This window comes from Ipomoea nil, unplaced genomic scaffold (genome assembly GCF_001879475.1).
Source record: "Ipomoea nil cultivar Tokyo-kokei standard unplaced genomic scaffold, Asagao_1.1 scaffold3321, whole genome shotgun sequence".
Taxonomy (NCBI): domain Eukaryota; kingdom Viridiplantae; phylum Streptophyta; class Magnoliopsida; order Solanales; family Convolvulaceae; genus Ipomoea; species Ipomoea nil.
Genome location: NW_017619749.1, coordinates 6,150,333 through 6,176,422, shown reverse-complemented (window position 1 = coordinate 6,176,422; position 26,090 = coordinate 6,150,333). Strand labels below are relative to the sequence as shown.

The window sequence follows — 26,090 nt, the reverse complement described above, 5'->3', positions numbered from 1 at the left end:
GGTATTTTATTCATAATCATAGCTTGTACTAATTTTTTTTAATTATAGATTTATACTTATATTATATGTGAATAATAATGCAAAAAAATACGCTTTTAGAAGTAGGGATGGTATAGAAATATATGAATATAAAAATAAATTACATTTTAAAATATTTTTTAAAAACATTAGTTGGTCTACCGCGGAGTGTGCAAGTTGAGCTTGCAAGGTATGCTTCTGTGCAAATTAACATTTTCAATAATCGTTATACTGTGCGTCAGCACTGGGTGCCCCGCTCCTCCCAAAACGACGTCGTTTTGTTAAATTGTTAAAAAAAAAAAAGTTTCATTATTTCGAATGCACATAAACTCATAACAAAATACACATAATCTAACATAATACATAATACACATAAACGCATAACACAATACACAAACTTTTTTAACTAAATACACACAATGGGTTTGGTTAACATAATACACATAAACTCTTAACTGAATACACATAAACTTATAACACAATACACATAAATTTTAACTGAATACACATAATGAGGTGTGATCTGTTCGGATGGACGGAGAGATGTCAGTATGACGTCAGCATGAAACGCTCGCGTTTTGTGCATGGGCGCACATTGCTATGTGCGGCGTAGTGCACGATATAAATTGCTCATTTTCAATCCTAACGTACATCTCGTGGATGGGTTAGAACTAAATCACGTCTCAACGCACTTCGACACCTCTACATATGTAGGCCTATTAAGCGGAACACGACAAATTATATCGTGCACCGCGGTGCATAATTGATTATGCACCGCGAATCAAAATGACGTCGTTTTGTTAAATGAAAAGAAACGTCATTCATTTTTCGTCGTTCTGCACCCTTCCGCAAAAAGTAACTCTGTTATTCAATTTTATTTTGTATATATACACTGCAGTTTCAGTTCAACACAACTACAATTTCATTTCGATATAACTACAGTTTCATTCGATATTTATAGACTCAAATATGTGAAAATGTTATTTAATTTTATTTTATATACACTATAGTTTTATTAAAACACAACTACAGGATTATTTTGATATAATTACAGCTTCATTGTACAATATACACTCAAACATGTGAAACGTTATTCAGTTTCGTTTTATATACACTGTAGTTTCATTTCACCACAACTACAGTATCATTTTGATATAACTGCAGTTTCATTTGTCGTGATGCAGTGTCGATTTAGATATACTGTACTGTCAGTTGGTGTTTAATACACCAAACATGCGTACTCCGATAACAGTAACGGCAAGCCGTTTCTTTAAGCCGATTTTGACCGCAGTACATGTGCACCACGGTCTACAATATAACAACTGGCGGAACACATAACTTTAACCATATGAACCATATGAATAAGGTGATAATAATTTCTTTCTTTACCTTCTTCTTTTCTTAAAAAGAAATAATGTATATATTGTATATTGTATTTCTATTTGGTATTAAGATATTTATGCTTAATATTTTTATATTTGAAATTTGACTTTTGGGTTCATTATATATTTTGTCATTTTTATTTTAAACACCTTGTATGTTTTATATTAAACTTACATACTAATTTATAATACATATAAATTGTATGATTATTCACATATTTTAGATCACGTATTTGATTTTAATTATACTTTTAAAACAAAAATTTATTTTATGTATTTTTATTTTTAAAATGTTTAGATTTTGGATGTATGAATATGATTCCATCAAATAAATATTGAATGGTGATTTTTCAGTAGGGTTTAAAAAATTGAGTTTAGTATATATAAAATACAATATAAAAAGAAGCTGAGTAAATAAAATTTTTAGTCTCCATTAGTCCATTACAGGACTCAAGGAGCATCATATATTAACATCACTATTAATTTTAAACGTAATAAATATATAATATGTAATTATAAAAAATTAAATGGGATTCATAACCAAAGTCTAAATAATGCAAGCATGAACACCCCAATTCAAGAAACATATAGCATCAGAAACAGAAATCCACATATCAGAGAGTTTAAACAAAGTATAAGAGTATGAGTATAACTGCTGCAGGAGAACATAATCAAAAAGATAACGTTAAACTTGTACATCAAATTGAGATGAAGAATTTTTTAAGATGGGAGAGCATGAAAGAGTACACAACACTACACGACTAAAAGGAAAAAGTCCCTCATTCCTCGGCAGCACTGGCAGCACTAAGATCCACATTAAGGTCAAGAACCTAAAACACAAAAAGAAAAAAGTAGCATATATTAAGGTCAAGAACCTAAAAGGCTAAAACACACAAAAAATTGCATATTCAGCAATTAGTCAACCACCACCCTTGGCCTTAAGGACGCATATACAACACGCGTTATTTGGATGCGCGAAAGATCATTTATTAAACGCAATAGACATAATTACCTTTCCAGTTATCAAGGTATACATGCCGAGGACATCATCCACGGTTGACTCGAAGTGAGTTGTAGAATCATAGCTCTGGAAAAGAAAAGAAATAAAGGGTAAGTCCATGTCGGATCAACTTTAATCATTTTAAAAGCGCAAGAGACTCACTGTCGAGATGAAACAGTTGTCCAGAGAGGGTTCATTCACTGGTTCGAATCTGTCATAAGTCTCAAAGAATATCTCATCCACAGGCCCTAGAAGATCAATTCCTGGCTTTAATTCACTCTCGGGGTGATCAGTTTCTGCCTCTGTAGAGACGAATGCAATGAATTTCCCCTTCGGAGCAACATTGTGAGTGTAGGAACAACAGAACAAATACCTGCAAAGCAAAAGGTTCAAGCAATCAGCTTGTTTCAGTACTAAATTGCTAGAGTCAGGTTGAACAATATCCAAATGAACACCTGCGTGATTTTGTACAACCAGAATGGTTACATTGAAATTAAATTAGCATAATACATAAATGATCCACTTAAGGGGCTTAGGGTGTAGTTTCACGGTAAGGTACACCCCTTTTAGGTAGTATATACCTAGGCTTGAATTTTAAGCCCTCCACCCCCATCAAATGTACCAAAAATAAATAAATAAACTAACTATTTAAGGAAGAAACCGCAATCACTAACGTAGCGTTTGCTTCACAAATGGAAGTAGAGTGAATAGGAATAGGATTTTAGAAAGAATGGAATAGAGAAGTAATAGAATAGGAATGTTATTCCATTGTTATGTTGGATTATGAAATTACATAGGAATAATATTCAAATGTTTGGTTGGTTAAACAATAGAAAAGAAATATATAGTCAACAGACAAAAGTACCCATATTCAAAATAATAAATAAACAGATAAATATGTATATGTATATGTATATATTCAAACCCTAAACCCTAAACCCTAAACCCTACACACACACACACACACACACACACACACACACACACATACATATATATATATATATATATATATATATATATAATTATTTATTTTTTATATATAAATAAAAATTATATTTATGTATTCTCCTTCTTTCCCATTTTATCGGCAATGTTTACTATTCATTGGTCAATCCAACTATTCTTTTTTTTTATTATTATTATTTCTTTAACATCTTATAACTTTAAAATTATAATTTGTGTTTGATAGTACTTTTGATGTAGTTTCTAAATATATAAATTTTATACACTAATACTAAATTAAATATTACAAAAAATTCAATTGTAAATAACTTCCGTCAAGCCTTGTCAATCAAATCAAATACATAAAATGGGCACACTAGTAATACTATTCAGCTAACAGAACCAAACTATATTTAAATACCGTAGTGAAGTACAATGATTTAGATAAAGAAATTTAGAAAAAGCAAAACAAAGAGATTTAGAAGTGTGCCAACTTCTTACAAAGTATGTTATGGGTCTTGTTCACAGTACAGGTCATGAAAACTTACATGTCTGATTTGCGTCCCAACTGCTTCTGAGGCAGAATAATCTGCACTGAGTGAGAATCATTGGTATTTGGAATTGGATGGCTCATTATCGCAATTGCTCTTGCAACCTTGCCTACCTTTCTAACCTGTCATATGGGCATGTCTTCGTGTTACTTTTTCATCTTTGATATATCACTTGAATTAAAAAAGAAAGAGTGTGGAACAGCAAACCCTAATACTTATACATGCTAATGGTTAAACCAGTATAATAAAGGCATGGATCTAATTATCTTGAGAAGCACTCGGTAGATTATAATTTTAGAGGTTTATGAACAAAAGTGAATCCAATAATCACAATAGATTATAATTCACTTTTGGTTTATGAATCCAAAAGTGAATCACAATAGAATAATTAAATATAAAAAGAATTATATATATATATATATATATATATATAAAGAACAACGAGTCAACGACAAACAAACAATCAAACAAACTACCTTGCCAGGCAAATAGGAAGGATCACAGACAACTTTCTTGCACTTGGCAGTTTCTCCTTCAGATGTTACGCCTGCTACCTTGCCTTCTTCATCAAACTCTACCTGGAGTCAGATCATAAGTCATGTCAGACATTACAAAATGAGACTTCCTCACCATGTGTGGAATACGATATAAAGAAAAATGTTCACCTTGCACTCAGGTTTATTCAACATATAGGTCCCTCCGTACACAGCACTAAGTCGGGCAAACGCCTAAATTGCACAAACCTCAATTATCCATCAGTGATTCAAAAGAGGGAAAAAATACAAAGTGAAGCAATTTTGTGAAAGCAGGAACAATAAATAAAAGATGGGGAAGACAAAAGGATAACATATAAAAAATTAAGAATTGTTTTTACATACATTAAATATTAAAATATAATCAAAGTACACAAACCTGAGGTAGCTCTCCCAAACCATACAAAGGATAAATATAAGGTGATCCTCCTTGAAAACGTGCAAGGGACTCTGAATATAACTATTACATGATCGCCCAAACAAAAAATTATCAGATAAAAAAAACATCTTTTAAAGCAGTAGAACTTATAAAAGAAGCTAAAAAGGTTAAATACTTAAATTGGCATTCACCTTTATTCTCTTCACAGTATCTAGAGCAGGTTCATTTAAGTAGCAGTCATCTCTGTGTAGTGCCAATGCATGGCCGATGAAGTCCACAGTGTTGTCGTCAAGACCAAATTTTCTATCAGAAAAAAATATATATATATTATAACCAGCAAGATTTGAAGGCTTGCAAAGATTCTAGTGATTTATCATCAGATAATAACTGCAGCAAGTTTCTTATTTTAGAAAGATAGTGGCAATAATTCGTTGGCCATATGACTTGTTTCTACATTTTTAAAAAAGATACAAGACTTCTTTTCCATGTCTGTTTTATTTGGACAATCCAAATTACACAATCATGTGAGTCAAATCAGTGCACATGCATCCAAAATAAAAGGGAATGGGGTTCAAAAGGATGCAGCTCACAGCATCACCAATAGGTATCTTTGAAAAAGAAATAAAAACATAAATGTTAATATTCTGCATGACCTTGATAAAAATTTGAAACTGATTACCTGTCCTCATCATTATTTCCAATTCAAGACAAGTAAAATAATTATTCTTCCCCAAAAGCATACAAATGACAAAATGTATACAAACAATATAAATAACTAAAATAAAGAGAATGAAAGGGAGTCAGAGGTGACAGTGTACCCAATTAGCTCTTTAGCTGTCACTCTTGTAAGATCCATTCCGTCATGTGTTTTAGGATCACTCTCATTATAATCCTGGACATATATGAAGAACTTTCGAGCACGCCGCTTCTCAAAGATGCCCATAAGTGGAGACTTAAGGGCCTCCATATCAGTAGCTGGGACCTTGTGGACCTGTTGAACCAATTTTATCAAGCACTTGGGAAGGACAAAATAAAAAATACAACGCCAACATGATGCAGTACCCCCCACCCAGCCTTCTTGGCATTAATTTTAACATTAATGAGAACAATTTATACCTTTCCTTTGTTATACACAAAGCTGCCATCAACTGCTTTGAAGTACAGATATTTTGTAACATCAGTATGAATGAGAACCCGCACAAGAGCACCATTTGCCATAATAAACTGCAAAAAGTGGTGGTGAGTCACTAATGTGTATACGCATGGCAAGGGAACAATTAAATTAAAAATAATTATAATAATTTATAATTTAAAAATAAATAAATAAAAGAATCAGTATAACAAGGGAGTAAAATGATACCTTAGGAATCATGTCAACATTGTAGTCCCTACTAGATCCAAGCTCGGCAGGGGGCTTGTCACTTCCTCTAAACCTCTTCCAGAGCTACAAACAAAAAGAATAAATATATATTGGTCAATTGTGATATGTATAGAACTTTCGAAGGACACATTTTACTCTACACTTGCAAAGTAATTTTTGAATAAAACATGAGGACACACACCTGAACAAGGTTGAGGGAAGTTGATTCTCCTCCATAGTAGTCATTTCTATCCATATGTAGAACCTATTGCACATGTGTCATGTGTTAAGCACGAACAACCAGACAAAAACATGAAGGCATGATACCAAAAAGTAACTTGAATTGCAAATCATGTCAAGTAGCAAAGCATAGAAACAAATATTAGTTTTCACTCTAACGATAAACAGGAACATAAAGACAAACTAGATAAAAACAAAAAGGCTACAGAAGAGAAGCTACAAGTTTCTAAAAGATACAGAGTACCATTAATTTGGTAGATTCATTTTCACTCTTCCCATATCTTGGCCATGAAAAACAAAAAATAAAATAGTCTAAATTTTGAATTCTCATAAAATCAGTTGGGAGTATTACTGTTTTTTTAATGCATATTAGGTCATCAGCAGATTAAAAGCTCTAAGAACACTAACTCAACAAAAACAAATAATTCAAGTCTTCCCAAGGAACCCAACTTGTTAGAACTAGGGCACACCCTTTACAGGCTGCAACCGTTTTACTTCCACCTAAGTACCCAAAACTACATATGCACTGGTCAACATGTACAAGAGTCCACCTCAATATGACTTGCAGAACGCGAAAAAAACACCACTGTTGGTCACAGTATTTTTTTCATCAACTACAATATGAAAATTGAAGAATGGTGTCACGATCAGAAAGGCCTGTTTGCTTGCAGCGGCAGTTAAATTAATGTAGAACTTTGTAAAATGGAACTTTGGCTAGCAAATCATTCAATTGATTCTGATAGTCCGATGAAACATGAAAAGCAGTCTTTCGGCAGTATCTCCTCAGTGCAGCAATTGTCATATAATCAATCTAAAAATAGTACTGGACTAACAATTTAGCAGACATCCAGACTATGTCAAAATCAAACTTTTATTAAATCCTCGACATCCCTCCCAAAAAAAAATGAAGTAAAACAATTTTCTTTGACAGAAAAGCGCTAACTTTACTTCAAAACAACGACGAAACTGAAGAGATCTAGTGATCTACGAATAAGCAACCCAGTTAAACAATCAAATAAGTTCCGATCTAAAAACCATCACAATCTCAGGACCCAATTCAGCATGCGAATTGCGGAACAAGGAAGTTCCGTGTGAGAACAAAAAATAAGATTGGGATGCACCTTGAGGCCATCGACGGAGAGTAGACCGCTGAGGATGCATTCCTTGAGACCAGTACCCAGTACAATCACATCATACTCTTCATCCATTACTCTTTCAGTATCTTCTTCTTCTGAAGATTAAAAGTCAACTGAAACAGACGAATAAGATCAAACTAGGGTAATAGTAGAGCGTTGAACTTAGGTGTGGATATATATAGAGAGAGGAAGATAGGGTGAGAAGACAGAAGAGATCGAGTTTACTTGTGTTGGGAGCTTTGATCGGCGGCGAGAGAGAAAAATGGATCGAATGTTTTGGGCGTGATAGCGCGTGGGTTACGCTTCGTTTAATGATGACACTATGAGAGATATAATTCGCTACTACGCACTACTACGTAGGGGAAAGGACACGAATATCTTTCGGCGAGACATGTGGAATTGGTTTTGAAGCAAAGGGAAGATGCCCGAAATAATCTCTATTAAGGGGGGTTAGTAAGGGTTTTAGCGAACAGAGCTTTTGACAAATTATTCATGATTGTGTTTGCTAAGCGTTCGTTTATGTTCTTTTGTTAAGGTAAATGAACCATTAACAAATAAAAATTAGAGCTTGGTTAATAAACGAATAGAGCTTGAACAGTTGTATGCTCGTTTGATAAGAGATCATAAACAAGCTTGTTTGTGTTCGTTTAATAATATTTGTGAACAAGCTCATTTGTGTTCGTGAACAAGCTCATTTAGTGTTCGTTTAATAATGTTCGCGAATATGAACGTAGATTATTTATTGTTCACGAACGAATTGTGGTCATGAACATGTGCAGGTATTTGGTTATTAAAGATTCACGAACGTGCTCATGAACGCAATCCAACATGTTTGTGAACGTGTTTGTTAACGACATGTTTATTAACGTTAACGAACACGTTCGTGAACGTGTTCGTTAACGTAAACGAACAAGTTCGTAAACGTGTTCGCGAACGTTAACAAACACTAATGAACGCTTAACAAACAAACACGAATAGGATTTTAAAAAACCTTAACAAACGAACACGAACACCCTAAAATTCTTAACAACGAACACGAACAACCTCCATTCGTTTATGTTCGGTTCGTTAACAGCCCTAGGTGTTTGGTTCAAGCTATATAACATAACCAAGAGAATGTGAGCTTTGGAATGTCACATTCTCATGTTTGGTTTATGTTATCTTGCTTTTTTAAGAGAATACAACTTTCCCTGAGGAATGTAATATACCCTTCACATAGGATTTTTAAGAGAATGTGATTTCCTTACAAATCTTAGGTAATATAATATTCTTATGCACATTTGCCATTTTGTTATTTTAATTTTAATTATAATTATTATGAAATATATATATTTTATGTTAGCTTATTATACATATCATATTTAATTATTTTTGTATTTATATATTTATTTTATTTCTTATTACGTCATGTTATATTATAATAAAGTAATTTTGTTTCTCAAGTTCAAGCTCTTAGTTAATTATTTTTAAATCATATACTTATATTTGTTATCATTGCCTTATTTAATTAATTTAATTTAATTTTGAAGCTAGTTTATTGAAATACATAAACATATGTTAAGGGTATTAAAGTAAAAAAAAAAAAAAAAAAAAATAGTATAACATAAAAGATAATCCCTAAACCAAAAATGTTTATATTACATACCTCAGTTTTAGCAAAACACATGAATCTAACATTCCCAGTAATATAACATTCCCAACAATATAACATTCTCTAAGGTAATCTAACATTCCTTACAGTATTTTTTATTTTTTAAGAAAAAATGATTAAATTTTTCTCTTTAAGTCTATCGGATAGTCGAATTGAATTATTTGGATAAAAAAAAAAGTGACATTCAAATTTCCCTAGAGTAAAATTGTTCAATTGAATGTTTGGCAAGTTGGCACTTTATTTAGGATCTAACTTGTCAAAGAGCTCATTTAGGATCAAATTGAACAATTTTATTGATTTAGAGTATTCGAATTAAAACTTTTTACTTAGAAGACCCAATGATTCATCAAACCAATTGATTTAGTCCTAAGATGTATCTTTTTTTCTGTAACATTCAATAGTTTCATTATCTTTTTTCTCTTAGTTTGGCGGGAAGAAGGGTGTTATTCAAATAAGCTCTAGCCGCAATCATTTCCTACACAATGCAATGGTTGGCTCTTCCTGTGCGTGTTTGTAAATTGTAAGGATATTGACATCATGTGTAGTGATTTATTGTGGTGTGATAATGAGGTGAATAAGAAAGTTCATCTAGTCAACTGGAAATAGGTGTGTGCACCTCGTAGCGTTTGATGAATAGGGCTCATAATGGCTAGAGATGCCAATATGGCCTACTTAGCTAAGCTTGTGTGGCAAATGTTGAGTAATTATGAAAATTTGTGCGTCAGAGCGCTCTAAAGTAAATATGTCTGAAATGAATTTTTTTTTACGGTTTCACCATCAAGCAATGTTACGTTTCTTGGGTTTGGAAAAGTATTACCAAAGTTAGGACCGTAATTGAAATATGCGCCGTTGGAAAATTGGTGATGGTCGTGCATTGGACTTCATTGGTGAGTGGGTGACAAACCCCTTGGTTCATATACGAGCATTCACATCCCCGGTAATCTCGTCACGGTAAAGATAAGTGCTTTTATTACTGATGATAAATATTGAGATTTGACCTTATTACAGGAAGCGGTGCCCTTCAACCTGGTTGATCAAATCCGTGTCATAGACCCCATGAGAGTTATAATTCAGTGGCGACTGGCAAAGAGAAAATAATAACAAATGACTAAATTATCCTTGATTGTTATTATTATTATTACGTAAGGAATTTTAATTTTTATATCACTTCTTTTATTTTCATCTTTAATAATTTTATTCTTACATATCAAACAATATAATTTGAATTCATATTTTATTCCAACCTTTAACTTTTTCTAATGAGTTACAATTCATCTTCTCCTCTCTAATTTTCTTCTCCCAACCAAACACCCTCGTGGGTGGTCGATTTCAAAAACAATACAGGTCGGTGCAAGGTACAGTATATGCATGTTAGAAGGGCGTGTGCACTGTTGATAGAATGCATATGTGGTGGCAATCACATGGTTGTCTCTCAATAATCCTTGTATCATTTGTATGATCAAAGGAGTATACCTAATGTAAAAAAAAATAAGGAAAAAAAGGTGACTTTGTAAGTAGACTTTGTAAGTAGGGCATGATTTTAATATTAGAAGATAATGAGCAAATGAATATGTGCTTTGCAAACTATTACACATGATAAATAAATAAAAGTACAGTAGATTCATAATTTTTATACAGTAGATTTATAATTTCTATACTGTAGATTCATAATATCTGTACTGTAGATTCATAATTTCTGTACTGTAAATTCATAATTTCTAAACTGTATAATTATCAAATTATGAAGATATAGTTCTCTGATTTGTGAAAACCGAATTCAACAATTGGAATCTAAACTCTAAAGTATAAATTTTATGAATCTATAATATAAAAATTATGAATTTACAGTATAAAAATTATAAATCTACAATATAAAAATTATGAACATAATTTGCCGTTAATTTCGCACAAGTACTTAAAATTTGTGCTTTGCAATACAACTATACAAGGCAAATTATATTATGCACCGCGTTGCATAATCGATTATGCACCGTGTGTCTTTTTTTTTTTTAAATGAAAATAAACCGTGTTTGTTTCCGCCGTTTCGCACCTTTTGCAAAAAGTAACTCTGTTATTTAGTGTCATTTTGTATACACTGCAGTTTCAGTTCAACACAACTACAGTTTCATTTCGATATAACTATAGTTTCATTCGATATTTATAGACTCAGATATGTGAAAATGTTATGTAATTTTATTTTATATACACTATAGTTTCATTAAAACACAACTACATGATCATTTTGATATAATTACAGCTTCATTGTACAATATACACTCACATATGTGAAATGTTATTCAGTTTCATTTTATATACACTGCAGTTTCATTTCACTATAACTACAGTATCATTTTGATATAACTGCAGTGTCGGCGGGTCATTTTAATGAAACTGCAGTGTATATAAACGACGCCGTTTTAATACACCAAACAAGCAGACTCCGTTAACTCCAACGGCGGGTCATTTCTTTACTTAAAGAAACGACGCCGTTTTTTACCGCGGTGCACATACACCGCGGTCTATAATATAACGAGTGACTATACAAGGCCTCTATTTGATTTGTAACAAGAGGTTGTGTTTGTTTATCTTGGCCCATCATCATTAAATGGGTCAAAATGGATCTTGAAACTTTCGTACTTCTATTCAGGCCCACATTAAATACACACAATAGTTATGCTGTGCAACCGAATGTACCATGCGCATGGTGCATACAATGTAAAATGACGTCGTTTTGACTAAAAACGCATGTCCCACTTAAAAAAAAAAAATCAGGTTCGATTCTCGGTAATAGCATTATTGTTGATATATAGTTATGAATTTATGGATATTTAGTTCATTCATCGTGGATATTTAGTTCATTCATTGTAGATATTTACTTCATTCATTCACTGTGGATATATAGTTATGAATTTCTGGATATATAATTATGAATTTCTGGATATATAGTTATGAATTTATGGATATTTAGTTCATTTATTGTTGATATTTAGTTCAATCATTGTGGATATTTAGTTCATTCATTGTGGATTTTTACTTCATTCATTCATTCATTGTTGATTTTTACTTCATTCATTCATTCATTGTGAATTTTTACTTCATTCATTCACTGTGGATATATAGTTATGAATTTGTGGATATATAGTTATGAATTTCTGGATATATAGTTATGAATTTCTGGATATATAAAAATGCTATTGCCGGGAATCGAACCTGATTTCTTCTTTAAGTGGGACGCGCGTTTTTTTAACCAAAACGGCGCCGTTTTGCAACCGTATGCACCTTGCAAGGTGCATTCGGTTGCACAGCATAATTTGCGAAATACGCAGATTAGGACACACAAGAGCGCAAATTATGTTGTACAACTTGGTGCATACGATTGCAAAAACGACATCGTTTTGACTAAAAACATGCGTCCCAGTTAAAAAAATTAGGTTTGATTCTCGGCAATAGTATTTTTTTTTGCATAATTTGAATTATATATCAACAAATTCATAACTATATATCCACAGTGAATGAATAACACAAAATCCAGAATGAATGAACTAAATATCCAGAATGAATGAATTAAATATCCACAATGAATGAACTAAATATCCACAATGAATGAACTAAAAATCCACAATGAATGAACAACATAATGCTGTTGAGAGAAATCGAAACTGATTTTTTCTTTTTAAATGGGACGCGCGTTTTTAATTAAAGCGACATCGTTTTGCAACCGTGTACACCATGCATGGTGCACACGGTTGCACAGCATAACTATTGCACACAAGAGAACAACAAATTATATCATAGGCCAGTGTTTATATTACATAGGGATCTAGTTACATAAAAATAATATGATGTATTTACAGTAGTGAATTTATATAACTATAACAGGGCGTTTGGTTGGAGGGGGGAATTATGTGGAAAAAGAATTGTAATTTCATGGGAGTTGAATTACTGGGAATAAAGTGAGAATTTAAATTCCAGTGTTTGGTTGACAGAAATAGAATTACTGGAAATTTCAATTCCAATGTTTGGTATACATGAAAATTGAAAGGGAATAAGTAGTATAAAGTCAAAAATGTCCATTATTGTTGTTAGACATTAATTTTAAGTTAAAAAGGGAAGGGGTAATGTTGACTCATCACTATCTTTTTTTTCCCAGGAATTAAAATACCAGGGGGGACATGTGATTTTAATTCCATGAAAATGGGGGAATTGCAATTCCATGAAATTGCAATTCCCTCCAACCAAATTACGGAATTTAATGGCCTTTGGAATTAGGTGGGAATTAAGTGGGAAGGGAATTTAAAATCTCTCAAACCAAACGCCCTGTAATAGTAAGTTTATTATTTACAATGGAGTATAATGAACTTATGAACTTATTATAATAATTTTATGAATCGAATTTATGTATTTAAAATAATAATTTTATGTACATATATATTTATTTTTAAATGAATTTTAAAAATACATTAATATGTATGTTATTTAAAATTTAAATTTAAATTTAAATTTAAATTTTTTAATAATATATGGAATATTTTTTATACATTAATTTTATTTAATTTTTATAAAAAATTAAATAAATAAATTGTGTGGACTACTAGGTTGATGATATAAGAGCATCCATAATAGTAGAGATATTTTGTGATTTTTAAGGAGTTTTTGTAAGTGTAATTAGAAAAGAGAATAAGGGAGCGGAGAGGAAAAAGAAAATAAAAATAAAGCAAAATTTATTTAAAAATATAAGAAAGTGACTCTCAGGCACGCGAGTGCACTGCACACGGCCGTGGCCTTTATTTATTTTTCTTTTATTGGGACGAGAAATATCTCAAAACTTGTAGGGAGAGCTGCCCCTCTCTCTCCATCATGTATACAAGTAAATCTCAACACTTATAAATAAATTCTCAATAATCTTCTGATATTGATGCTCTAACTATTAGAGGAGAAATAAGTCAATTTTAAATGGACTAAGACTATGTAGTCTAATGGTACCTGGGTTGAACTTCCATTTCGAAGATTGCAAGTTCGAGCTTCAGTAGGTTGAAAAAATATATGAACAGATACTACATTGTAATAGAGCCTGCACCATTAAAAAAAAAAAAAAAAAAGAGTCAATTTTAAATGGATGTCCTGACACGTGTAACTCTATGGGCGCCACTAGAATCAGACAAAAGGGCATAGTCAAGCGAGAGTAAAAAGGGTGGCATATCGTCTTCAGCCACCGGTTGAGCATATCAAAGACTGCTCCTATCATATGCTCATTGCGTTTCGTTAGACATTTGTATACTTTACTATTTAATTTAGTTCTAATTATTTTGATTAATTGTATATTTTTATACTCTATTATCAAGTTCAAGTCTGATAATATAATAAATATAGTTTCCAAATTTTTGCTGGCCTTATCAAAATCTCAAAGTGAGTACTCCACCGTAAGACCGCACGCATATTCATAACACAATATTTAGTTGTTTAGTTAAATGTAGTTGGAATTCATTTACGGAACGTTTTATTAGATGGAGAGAATTACGTGAGAAACGAATTATAATTTTATGAGAGTAATTATTGGAAATAAAATGAGAATTCAGATTTTAGTGTTAGATTACATGAATATTTTTTTTTTGAAAATATATGTAGTGCTTTATTAAAAATATGTCGAAATAATGTCTAGTGGGAGAAGATCCCAGTACATAGCAGCCGATTGCTGATATGCTGAAGTAGCTAAGGCATGAGCTATAAAATTGTCTAGTCTAGAAATAAAATGGAAAGAACAAGACTGAAAATAAACTGTAGCTGCTCTGCAGGCGTCAATGGCATAGCCGACGTAAGTGCGAAACGTAGTAGACGGTGTAGTAAGATAACGCTGTAGCATTAAACAATCTGTATATATTTCGATGTTCTGTTCCCCTCGATCCTTTAACCATGACAAAGCCTCCTTGCATGCCAATGCCTCGGCCATAAGTGGTGAGAAACAATCCGGGAGGGGTGCACTGAAGGTCGCGACAGATTATTACTGAGATTACAGATTTCAGTGTTAGATTACAGGAATATAATTACTGAGAATTTTATGTTAAAGATGGTACTTTTTTCTTGATATAAAGTAGAGAATATTGATTATTTATTTAAACATATCAAATAGAGAAACAACTTACCTATGAATTTCCCAGCTTGGAAGTGGATCAATTTGAGATTTCAGAGCTTGGAGAAGAAAAATACCTTTGGTTGTAGGTATAAGAAGAAAATAATGACGGTTGAGCAATGAGTTTCAACATAAAAAGAAAATTATAATTTGAAAATTATTATTTTACTCCTCTATTATTAAATTGTTTTTAAATTTTCTATTAGATGCAAATAAAATATTAACGATATGGACCAAACTCGTCACTTTGCTCATAACTGAAGGACTAAACTCAGATATTGTTATAACTTGAGAATTGAGTCAAAACTTAGTTATAATTTGAGGACTAAAGATGCAATTTTTTCTTTATTTAATATATTTAATATTTGAGAGTAATGATTGCTGGGAGGAAACGTGGGTCCCAGCGGGATTGATTGGGTAGGTGGGCCAACTTTATGTGGTAGTGTGGTATGGTGTTACGGTACGGTAGGGAGTCAAGAGTTCATGACTCCATCACCCCATGTATGTTTGTCCTCATTTTATTTTTCTTTTCAATTTTATTTTTAAGTGTCCAGAAAAATTTGTAATTACATAAAGTAAATTATATATTACGATGTCATTCAAGTTGAATAGTATAATTGTGGCTCTTTAAGAGACTACAGATCAATCCTACATTGTAACAAAATTGATAATATTCAAAATGATTATGGAGTATACATTACAACTTTAATATATCAAATATGTAATATTATAATTAAATTTTCAAACTGACTAATTTGGCTCTATTTTTTTCTTCTCTTTTATAATTAAAAATACTATATGTACTCTTATTTTCTACTCTCAACATTTACTCTCATACATAAAATCTTAATGTAAACATTTGTATTGTGACTCACATGATAAAAATAATCCATTAAATTATTAATACTGGGCATATCAAGAAATAAAATTTAAGATTATGATTTGGGTAGAAATCTTTTCTAATTGCCAAATGCCCAAATGCATCAAATTCTAATTTTCAGGAAATATTCTTTTTTTGTTTTTTCCTAAAATAATATTTGTTCATTTTCCTCCGCTCTGTTAACCATCCACAGCAAGGAAGAGCCACAGTCTCTCTCATTCTCTCTCTATATCTCTCTCAAATTAATCAGAGAGGTGACGCTATGCCTCTCTCCATCCCTAGATAATCTGCATTGGTTTTCACTCAGTTTCATGCGCTCTTCGTTGTGTTTTTTATCTTCCGGGTAATTTTTATCTGATTATGGTTGTACTCTTGATGTTTTGTTTTTGGCTTTGATTGTCTCTGTGCGTGGAATTATAATCGGATGATTGGTTGTGTTTAGTTGCGTTATGGTTGATTGTAGTTTGTTGCTCTCTTGTAGGGTTGAGGCTGTGGATTTGACTGCTTGGTACTGAGAACAAGGGGTTTCTCCTTAGGGTTTCTGATGATGGCGATGCGGGTGTTTCTGACAGTGGAGCTTCGTACCTGAGCCTTTTGTCCATCTATATATGTATCCAAGCGTATATGTTTGTATTGGGCTAGGGTTTTTTGCTCTTTGTTCCCTGTTCTAGTTTCCTTCATCTAGAAAAAATCTAGGTTGTGTTTGAGCTTGGCTGATAGATTGTATCTGATCTCCGAATTTGGTTTTGTTTCTAGTCATATATTCCTGAGGTTCTGAAGGAAAGTTTTGATTTGTATGGATTATGGATTGAGGGTTTGCAATTAGCTACGATTATAAGTGGTGTTTGGAAGAATTAATTGTTGGGATCTTTGGCTAGTTTTTGGTGTACAATGAAAGAAGAGAAGAGACCATTTGTGGTGGAGACCCAAGACCTGAATTTGGGGGGTGGTGTCAATATGGTAGAGTCTCATTGTTCCGAAATGGATGTGGAAATAGGTGAGACCGGTGTCTCGAGTCTGACGGATCAAATTGTAGTTTTTAACTCGGAAAACGGTGAGGGAAGCAATCGCAATGTCGTTTTTTCAAGGGAAGCCCCACTTGCTGGGAAGGATTTCAGAGCATCAACAGGAGCTGGAGGAGCTTGCAGTTGTGGGGTTAAGAAGCTTAAATTCAGGCCAAAAACTTCTGATTCTGAGCCTGGGAAAGATGACAAACCTGGGCAGGAAAAGAAGCTTAGTAGACAAGACAGGATTGAGCTGGGGCGGCTGTTTCAGGGTGCTGTCAGTTCCCATGATTGGGACCGTGCTGAGAGTTTGATCTTTCCGCAGACTCTCAATGATGCATTATGCATTGCTCTGGATTCGATCTGGTTTTTGAGTACACATCAAGAGTTGTATGGTATAACTGGGTTGATTAAGAAGATTATATCAAATGGTGCTTATGACTTTACAAGAGCAGTTCTGAGGACTTCATTTCTTGCTTCATGTGTTTCTGCTTGTCAAAGTCGAACAATGAGCCTCACTGATACTGTGAATGTAATGGCACAAAGGTCAGCTCTCTTTCACACATAACATGCACACAAAGACATTGCAGTTTTATGTCATTGAAACTGGATAAAATGCTTATTGTGATCTCATTCTATCCTAAACAATATGCAATGTTTGCTTATATCTTACATATGCTTAAGTTTGAAACTATGCATAGTTTTAAATGATAGAACAGTTCTGGCAGCCTATTTGAGTGTAGTTAATTTTTGAAGTTCTAGATGCAAGCTTTATGAAATATACCATAGATGGATTGGTTGAAACAATAAATTGTGTATTCTCTTATTTTTATTTTTATATTTTGTAACTGTCAATATTTTCTATAATGATAATGCAATCAATATATCTGTTTGGAGCTGCTGGAATGTCAAACACTCAACTGTTGGGAGGAATTCATATTGATTTCCTTGTATAAAAAATAACTAATTGTTCTTGGTTAAACTCTCGTTCTTTGATTGATTCGCAGATGTGTCCAGTTGTCCTTTTACCAAGTTATTCATTTTACATTTTGGTTTTATTCAAATCTTAGCTGAGAATAGGGTGCTCACAGATTTGGGGTGATTCTACATCCAATCCGACAAAAGGCAGATTTGGAATTTCCCATCCACACGTGTGGATCCTATCCGATCCAATCTACTAATGCCGGATTTGACAGATCGAATGACATATCCTAAGTTTAAAAAAATAAAATAAATTATATTATATTATAGTAAATCAGCTATTCAAGCATTAAAAAATCAAAATGATAATAATTTTTCAAACATCCATTCAGGAAAACCAAATATTCAATTTAACACTTCAAACAAATAAATCAATAAATCTGATGTGTGTGTGTGTGTGTGTGTATATATATATATATATATATATATATATATATTGTTTTGGTAGTGAATTAGTGTAGTGGTTTGGATATAGTGGATTTTGGATCCGTTAGTGGTGGATTTCTTCTAAGTTGATCCACTATTGACTGATGCGGATTGGATGGTAGCGGATTTGGCGGATCCGCGAACACCCATAGCTGAGAGTTATATTCTATGCTTTCTTTATATTTCCAATTTTGATATTATACTTATATGTATATATTTGTTTGATTCTATTTTCTTATGCATTTTGGCTTGGATTTTTACAATTGCCTCCTCATCAGGTTGCATGAGCGACTACAAGAATGCAACGGAGATGAAAGTTTGAAAGCTGAAGCTGGTGCAAAGGTTCAGAAGTTCACTGAATGGGCTCTTAAATGTATAGGTTTCCATTCCCGCTGCCAAGGAAACCGTGATAGGGTGGGGCGTAACTCAGCTGCTGAGATACAACTACAGTTATCTGCTTTCAAAACCTTTCTAGATCTTGCTGGGAATAACCTTACAGGAAAGGACTTCACTGAAGCCTTTGATGCAGCCTGCTTTCCTCTTACTCTATTCTCTAGCTCATCCGATCCTGGTTGGGCGTCTGGTATATCAGCAACTGCTATACAGGGATTGCTAGGAATGTTGGTAGAGGGAGGTGCTGACAACGTTAACCAGTGTTTTCTTGAAGCTTCACGTTTTGGAAGCACAGAGCTTGTTCGCATTCTGTTGCAGGTAAATATTGATTTGCTAAGCTGTCTTTTGGTGTCTTCTATCTCTCTACCTATGCTAGGCACTTTATTGTTGCTTTCCCTTTTTGCTGGGCTTGATTTTTAGTTCATTTGTGAAGGACTTGCCTAATCTTATTATCATTGTTATTATATTTTCAGTATTAAGTTATCATTGATCAAACTGTAATAGGGTTGAGAAAGATTATTACAACTTACCATCTGGCCTCATAGGAATAGCTTAGCTGTTATTAAGTAGATAAAAGAAGGCAAATTCTTGGATGGACTAGCTCTATGTGTGGCCTTGGACCAAATTAATAAAAGGAAGAATCATGTACTAGGGTTGGGCAACTGGGCATGGACTAAACTACATTTCTGCTTATGTTATTTAAATTATTAACCCTCCTATGATTTTCACAATGTCTTAGCGGGGTCAATTTGACAATTTCTTGAAGTTCTAAAAATAAATACATAAGATGTGCAGGTTATAAATGAAACGTTTAATTAATCCAGTGCGATCAACTGACCCCACTTGCACCATTTATATTGGCCCTTGGTCATAAATGATACTTGAATTTACAGATGTGAGTACATATGTTTATATTGCCTTTTCATACGCAAATATACCTTAATGCAAACATACAGAGTACAGACAAACTCAAAGCATTCTTGTGGCCAATGGGTGATACTTATTCCAATAATAATAGGCTTGCTGATTGTTTCTGAGCTTGAGAATTTACAATATGTAAAAATAAAGACAAGTGCACAATTTTTTGTTTGTTAAGAGAGATGTACTCAACATTATATGCCTGATTAGATCATACTTGTGAAAATAATCAGTATATACTGTGCAGTAAAGATAAATATAGATTTTGGAGTAAAATGTGACTATGATAGTAAATGGTGTTTAACTGGTAAGTGTAGGCAATTGCTTCACTGCAGAGATGTAGTTCATCACTGCTAAGTTTGGGAGCCATTTAGGCAACAGAGGTTCCTTGCAGTAGAGTTTGCACTTTGCACCAATACTGTAGGTTACAACTAAATCATTTCAGAAAACCACATCCTTCAATGCCTGAACTCTTCTCAATTCACACCAAATTTTATCTTTATGCTTATCTTCTACCTATATAATTATGGTTTACTTCATGCCAGGTCATCTAAATTTCTTTCTGTCTGGATTGTTAAAGCTGGTTTCTGGTAGACTGGTAGTTACTCCAGTAGTCCAGTGCCCCATTCCTTGGTATTTAAATCTTCTTGATAGTCAGCTAGAAGTAATGACATCGTTATCTAATATTGGTTGTTTATCTTTATGCATGTATACTAGTTGACAGATGATTTTGCTTATCAGAGAGTAGTGGTAACTAGCAGGAGAGTTAGTTGCTAATTGTGTATAAAGATAAGAAAACACACAATGCCATATTTATTTATTTATTATTATTATTTTTGCATAGTATTTAGCTATATGTTCTTGCCATGTCTGGAAGAAATAGAGAAACTTCATGCAGAGTGATTCTTGCATTAAACAATCAATCCCTATTTTTTCAGATTGTGCCATAATGTTTTGTTTTATGCTGTTTTTCTTTTTCTAGATTATTCATTTGCCTTTATTTTATCTGTCTTTTGCTGACGTATGGTCCAACTATACCATGTTTTTTGGTGATTATCTTAATACACTTTGCACATTGGACTTCATGTTATCTTTTGCTTGGCTTTAGATTTAGAGTATGCCGTGTTTTATGCTAATTGTCTTTACTTCATATACTCTTTTGTTTTTGTTGTTTGGATGATCTATATCTATCTGCTATTTTTTTTAAAAAATACTTGATTGATTGTCTTTTTTGTAGATTGCTCAAAGAAATAGCTTGGATGTTGATGTTGACCTGGCTTTAGGATTTGCTTCACATTATTGTAAAATTGGAACCATGGAATGCTTAGTGGAAGAGGGGAATGCAATGGCTTTCTTGGGCCCTCTAATGAGAGCAGCTGAGAGGGGTTGCATGCAGGTTGTTGAATGGTTTGTGGAGAGGGGATGTGGAGACATGGAACTCTGCCTTGCTCTCACAGCCGCAACATCCAGCAGTCAGGTCGAAGTGGCTGCATATCTTCTCCCTCATGTACCTCAGCCAGTTCTTGCTGCTCTTAGTATTGAGATTCTCAAGGCAGCTGGTGAACGGAGTGGTGGATCTCTTGATGGTGTAGCTTTTCTTCTTCACTCAGACTTCCTTGGTGATCCTGTGGCTACTTATGCTGTCGCAGACAGCATAGCTAGGTCTGATGATGAGGCCGTCACTCCTGAGCTCAGGGCTTTTCTTCAGGAGCACTGGTCGGAGGCAGCCTTTTTAGATGGACTGGAGCAGGGACAAGAACATTACTTGAACATGGTGCGAATTATGAAATGGGGTGAATCTCCAATCCGTTTGTCGGATCTTCCAGCTCCCCTGAGGGTTGCGATAGCATACCTGCCACTGTATAGGGAATGTATCAAGGTGGGAGGTTGCTTGCTATCACAAAGGCACAGGGGACAGCTAGTGGGAGCTGCAAAAAGACTCAGTGGTGTCATGCTCATCGAGGCAAACCATGGAAGAGAGTTACTGGCTGTCTTGGAGCATCATCTTCCTCCATTTTTGTTATATGCATCAAGCTTTGGGTAGAAAGATAGTAGTACTTGCAAGAGTTCAAGTTTATGATCGAATCGAAGCATAATAATACAGTAGCTGGGGGCGACTTTGATGAATCCTCAATATCTGTCAATTTTCTCACAACATAGTCGGGTTGGGTAACTTGTTTTTTGGTTTAACGAAACTGAGGTGAGGTTTAGTGCATACCTTGCTGTGCACAGCACCTCTAAACTATCCAAGAAAGAAGAATACTAGAGTCAGGAGAAGTTGATACTGCAACCCATCATGTAAAATAGGTACTTTTGTGGCAGTTATTTTCCTATTGATGATGATGCTGGTATACTGAAAAGTGCTATTATCTTCCCCTGAATCATTGTGTGTATATATTATCAATCCTCATCCTATTTTAGTTTTATTGTATAGTAGTGTGGGTTGAGATGCAGTCATGAATGAAATGCCCCTGCCCCTATGGTGGCCCTGCCTTCTCACGTGCATTTCAATGTTTCATGCTTGTGTAACATGCCATGTTTGCATCAGCAATTAGTCAAAACTAAAAGCCACTTCATCTCATGGTTGGCTAGACTACTCCAGCTCTCTCTCATCATTCTCTCCATAATCATCCATAGCTTTATCTGTATTCTTTTGTATACAGGCATTACTGGATAAATCTTGTTTTGTGATCTTAGTTGGCAAAGAATCACGGATTGTAAACTAGTTTAAGTTGATACAAAGTACAATAGGTGTTGGATACAAAAAATAACACAAAAGAAACGCCCTATGTAAGGTGTTGATACAAAAAAAAAAAAAAAAAAAAAAAAAAAAAAAAGCATAAAAGAAACATCTAATGTAAGGTGTTGATGCATAACGCAAAAGAGACCAGATGTAATGTATCTTTATGTATCTTTACTATTTATACAAAATGCAAAAAGACGTGATATGATCTATCTTTACTATTTATAGAGTTGTTTGAAATAGTGCTATTAAATACTTCATCATACCAAAAATGCTAACAATATACAATTCCCCTTGCATTATGTTAACAAACTCTTGAGAGTTTAATTGATTTATTTATAAATAAATAAATAAAAAAAGTTCAACCCCTATTAATCACTGAACAGATGTGTAGCTATTTGACACTCCATCTAAAGAACATTGAGGATTGGTGATAATGTATGTGTATTTATATATAAGAGATAAAAGAAAGTTGTTATGATTAGCCAAAACAAAAAGCAGCGGGGGAGAGTAACCGTTTCCCTCTACCGCCACCATTTACACATACGTGTACGTCATGTCCCGGACCTTAGACGGCGTGAAAGCCAACATCATCAGAACTACCAGAATGCAGATCGGAACAAGCAGAAGCATCAGCGGCGGTGGCGGCAACGGCGGCAGGATCAACGGCAGCAGCAGCAGCGACGCCGTCAGGCCGATCAGCAGAAGGAACGATTCCAAGCTGAAATAGCTCATGGAGAACATCCTTTTCCCCGGCCCTTGCGATAACGATCGCCGGTATTCCACTTTCTTTGCTTCCGCGAAAGGTACGCCGTTCTTCCTCGGGATAGCGGCGGTGGCCTTCTTCGTCTTCATATCCATAACGCTGTTCAGATACTGACGCTGTTGTTCGAGATTAATGTAGGTCTTGGAGGCTGCCGCTTTCTCTTGCGTCGTTTCAACTATCATTCTCTCTTACTCAAAATCGGATACTGGAAACCGCTTGATTCTGGAGATCAATGTGATTCAAAATCTCGGATTCGAGGTATGTATTGTGTATTGGCTCTTCAATATTCCCTAAACCAGATCCAATGCAGATTTTTGTCCCCTAAAATTGAAGCCAGGTACTATAAATTCAGGTTGAATGCTTTAATGCTGTGACCTTAACACCTCATCATATAGCTGCACATTATAAGAATTGGAGAAAATGAGAAACGTTCAATCTCTAATACCAACAAGCAGAACTAGAAAAGTTAACCCTCTTCTGTTTGAAAACCATTAAAACAATGAAATCCAATGATCCAAGCAACTATTTTGAAAAAAAAAAAAACATACAAAAAACAAAGAATTGCTAAGCCGTTTCTTCAAGAACTAAAGAACTAGAAGAAACATATCATCAATGGAAGTATAAAGTACCTGTGATGGTGAGAGAAATTTGCAGTTTGTGGCAGAAGAAAGCAGCAGAGATTCCCTTGTGCATTTCAGGCTTCTCTATCACACTCCTGCATAACCAACCTTTTTTACCAGAGAATTGAATCCCCAAATACAACAATGCAATCACCCCACCAAAATATAACAAAAAGAGAAACAAATATTGGTCCCTTATGCTTGGCTTACAAAAGAGGTATAAGAAAATTCTAGAATGGTAGAAGAATGGGGGTGTGAGGGGGGATGTATTTATCTCTCTTGCTTTGCAAATTTCCAAGCTTGGTTTGAAAGTTGACAGGAAAAAAAAGAGTGGAATTACAGAAATGGCAAGGGGGTAGGCCTTTTAGGGTAAGAGATTTGGATGGAAATAAGTTGGTTGCACTGTACTGGCAATACAAATATAGTATATATAAAATTGGTAGTAGTAGTATTAGAAAATGCCACATGCAGAATATATATATATATATATATATGTGTGTGTGTGTGTGTGTTGTTGATTTTATTTGGAAAGAGAAAGGGGAGGTATTGCAAAGCAGTGGGTTGGATTCAGTGGATTTCTTAATCAAGTGGGGACAGCTGACTTGCATTCCCCTCACCCCCTCTTTCTTAAGGTTCTTCTCCCCTGGACTAAAATCCTACCCCTTCATTCATTTCTTTGATTTGATTTCTGTCTCACAATCCCCCTAACCCCTAAATAATAATAATAATCATAGCCCAGGAATGGGCGAAGATTTGGTAAACATGATTCTGGTATCTAAAAGTTACTCCGTTTGATTTTAATTATTATCAATACATTTTCGGTTGAGTTTATTGCATATGATTTTCTTAGTTCAATTTATTTTTGTTATATGATTTCGGTTGAGCTTATTGCATATGATTTTCTTAGTTCAATTTATTTTTGTTATATGATTTCGGTTGAGCTTATTGCATATGATTTTCTTAGTTCAATTTATTTTTGTTATATGATTTGTAAGTTATTACACATGAGTGAGATTTTATATGTGCATTGTACACTTTCATATAGTTGTTGCAAGTTTTCCTTTACCATTCAATAATAATAATAATGTCACCCAAAAGGAACAACCCCACTTAAGTTGGTCAAGTTATCTTAGGGTGTGTTTGGAAACCCGGAAAATGATTTCTGGAAATCATTTTCCGGATATTGGGTGTTTGGCTAGGCTGAAAAATAAATGGTCAAAGGAAAATGAAGAGAAGTCAATGGAAAATGAGTCCAAATTTCGAAGTCATTTTCCATCTTCTCCACACACTTGCTTACCTTCAATTCCGCCTCCTCCTTCAACGCAGAAACAACTCCATGTCTCTACCAACAATGTTTCCGCCGGAAACATTAATTAGAAAAAAAAAAAAAAAACATGAAGATGGAAATCAGAGAGAACTTCTCTCTGGTTTCCCTCGCCGGAAGAAACCAGAGAGAAGTCTGGGGAAACCAGAGACTTCTCTCTGGTTTCTTCCGTATTTTTTTTTTAATTTTTTTAACTTTTTAATAATTAAAATTATTTGATTTTAAAAAATAAATTTTATTATAATTTTTTAATTTTAAATAAAATAATTAATTATATAAAATGGTTAATTATACAATTCTATCTCATTTTCCAAAAATGAACCAAACACACAAAGACTGTTTTCTGCCGTGCTGCCAAACACAAGAAAGGAAAATGTTTTCCGGAAAATGACTCATTTTCCAAAAGTCATTTTCCTGCTTTTCAAACAGACCATTAATAATCACAAATCAAATTTGACTCTCAAAGGGAATGGCCTATTAGCCTTTTAATTTGAGACAATTAGCTATGAACAACCTCTTTGTAATTTTTTATCAGCCAGGATCATTAGGCGGAATTTACTCAGTGTACACTCTTAGGTAATGACTAAAAGTTTCCTCTGTCACCCAAAAAAATAATACCAAAACAATAGTAATAATAACAATAAAGTGTCTATCAATACCAATACTTTTTTTACTATGTACAAAGAGTTAATTTTCAAAATGGTCATCCAACT

General features: G+C 33.8%; 3 protein-coding genes across 5 annotated transcripts; 1 reads left to right on the top strand and 2 right to left on the bottom strand.

Annotated features, from left to right (window-relative positions):
- Positions 1 to 1,964: 1,964 nt before the first annotated feature.
- Positions 1,965 to 23,909, bottom strand: LOC109170190 (guanosine nucleotide diphosphate dissociation inhibitor 1). Of its 3 annotated transcripts, none has more exons than XM_019319185.1 (14): positions 23,905 to 23,909; positions 7,530 to 7,639; positions 6,371 to 6,433; positions 6,169 to 6,252; positions 5,925 to 6,032; positions 5,627 to 5,799; positions 5,000 to 5,111; positions 4,809 to 4,889; positions 4,562 to 4,624; positions 4,373 to 4,474; positions 3,894 to 4,018; positions 2,563 to 2,773; positions 2,413 to 2,487; positions 1,965 to 2,230 (listed from the first exon to the last, which is right to left on the bottom strand). In XM_019319185.1, exons 2-14 carry the CDS (start codon positions 7,614 to 7,616, stop codon positions 2,180 to 2,182), a joined length of 1,335 nt encoding a protein of 444 aa, XP_019174730.1. In that variant the 5' UTR covers positions 7,617 to 7,639; positions 23,905 to 23,909; the 3' UTR covers positions 1,965 to 2,179. The 3 variants fall into 3 exon arrangements, with proteins under 3 accessions (XP_019174730.1, XP_019174729.1, XP_019174728.1); XM_019319184.1 differs by lacking the exon at positions 23,905 to 23,909 and adding an exon at positions 7,770 to 7,882; XM_019319183.1 differs by lacking the exon at positions 23,905 to 23,909 and adding an exon at positions 7,770 to 7,875 and having other exon boundaries at positions 7,530 to 7,657.
- On the top strand, positions 16,372 to 22,357 carry LOC109170189 (ankyrin repeat protein SKIP35). Its single transcript, XM_019319182.1, has 4 exons — positions 16,372 to 16,545; positions 16,684 to 17,752; positions 18,892 to 19,324; positions 21,162 to 22,357. Exons 2-4 carry the CDS (start codon positions 17,094 to 17,096, stop codon positions 21,966 to 21,968), a joined length of 1,899 nt encoding a protein of 632 aa, XP_019174727.1. The 5' UTR covers positions 16,372 to 16,545; positions 16,684 to 17,093; the 3' UTR covers positions 21,969 to 22,357.
- On the bottom strand, positions 23,049 to 24,111 carry LOC109170191 (ARGOS-like protein). The gene is made up of 2 exons (XM_019319186.1): positions 24,063 to 24,111; positions 23,049 to 23,828 (listed from the first exon to the last, which is right to left on the bottom strand). Exon 2 carries the CDS (start codon positions 23,613 to 23,615, stop codon positions 23,205 to 23,207), a length of 411 nt encoding a protein of 136 aa, XP_019174731.1. The 5' UTR covers positions 23,616 to 23,828; positions 24,063 to 24,111; the 3' UTR covers positions 23,049 to 23,204.
- Positions 24,112 to 26,090: the final 1,979 nt, after the last annotated feature.